At 42.6% G+C, this 1213-nt stretch overlaps 1 protein-coding gene across 1 annotated transcript in view; it reads right to left on the bottom strand.

Moving 5' to 3' along the window:
• The window catches only part of nup133 (nucleoporin 133), a 13624-nt gene that overhangs the window by 7184 nt on the left and 5227 nt on the right, over positions 1-1213 (bottom strand). The window contains exons 8-11 of the mRNA XM_016560224.1: positions 841-911; positions 599-746; positions 328-478; positions 93-244 (exon numbers count right to left, since the gene is read on the bottom strand). Of these exons, the coding sequence (XP_016415710.1) occupies positions 93-244; positions 328-478; positions 599-746; positions 841-911 (522 nt within the window). The remainder of the gene's footprint in view (positions 1-92; positions 245-327; positions 479-598; positions 747-840; positions 912-1213) is intronic.

Raw genomic sequence — 1213 nt, 5'->3', positions numbered from 1 at the left:
ATATATATATATATATATATATATATATATATATGTATATAAAAAGTATATAAAATATTATTATGCCTCCTTTAAGTAAACTGAGTCCAGACCTCAGGTCCAGCTACTGAGGTGCAGAGCGAGTCCTCCATGGTCTCGGGTAGGAGGGAAGCACTTTCTTTCGCTAAAACGGCAACCAGCCCGCTGTTCTGAGAGAAAAACACCGGCAGACCGGCACACACCCCACCGCCTCGGATACGGTCACCTGCAGAACAGGCAAAAACAACTCGGATGAACTCCAGGAAGAAGACTAGCTACTTCAATGATTTCCCAGTCCGAGGGCTGTACCTGGAGAGCTGAAGGAGATCTTCTCCTCTGCGAGTCCTCCGCGTCCAGCTCCAGTGCTGCAGGTGAACACCAGCTCCTCATTATAGAGGTACGCAGCAGGACTCGACGGCTCGGGCAACACCACACGCATCTTCTGCAGCTCCTCCTCACTCTGACGGACAAAACCACAGCTGAATTCATTCAGTTCACACCATCACAGTTTTCATGATTTCAATCCACGAAGCTCACAGTCTAAACACTCAGATCATTCAGCTGTGATTGAACGGTGTACCTGGAAGGGCGGGTTGTATTTGGTGACCTCCACAGTGAGCAGGTCTGGTGAAGGCGCTATGCTTTCTGCAAGAGTGACCAGGCAGAAATACGCCACACATGGAATGTCGCCCGGATGCCACGCTGCCGCCAACACCACCAGCCCCGCTCTGAAGAGACACAACATTAATCACTGCCTTATACTGCAATTACTGCCTGTACTGTATTACAGATGATATTCAGTTTCATATTCAAAAGACTCACTTGCTGTACTGTATGTCCAGATAAGCGACATTCACTCCTTTCTTGATCTCCGAGTAGTTACTTTCCGAGTCCTATGAGGCAAATAAAGGGTATTACATAAACACACATCTATATATGAAATTTTATAGTAAGAAATTGAAAGAAAATAATACTTATTTAGTAAGGATATATTTACTTGTTTAAAAGTGACAGTAAAGACATTTATAATGTTACAAAAGATTTCTATTTCAAATAAATGCTGTTATCTTGAACTTTCTATTCATCAAAGAATCCACAAAAATATGAAGCAGCACAACTGTTTTCAACACTGATAAGCATCAGAAATGTTTCTTGAGCAGCAAATCAGCATATTAGAATGATTTCTGAAGATCAT

This window comes from Sinocyclocheilus rhinocerous, unplaced genomic scaffold (genome assembly GCF_001515625.1).
Source record: "Sinocyclocheilus rhinocerous isolate Xijiao unplaced genomic scaffold, SAMN03320098_v1.1 scaffold107, whole genome shotgun sequence".
NCBI lineage: Eukaryota > Metazoa > Chordata > Actinopteri > Cypriniformes > Cyprinidae > Sinocyclocheilus > Sinocyclocheilus rhinocerous.
This window is presented reverse-complemented; position numbering and strand designations above follow the sequence as displayed.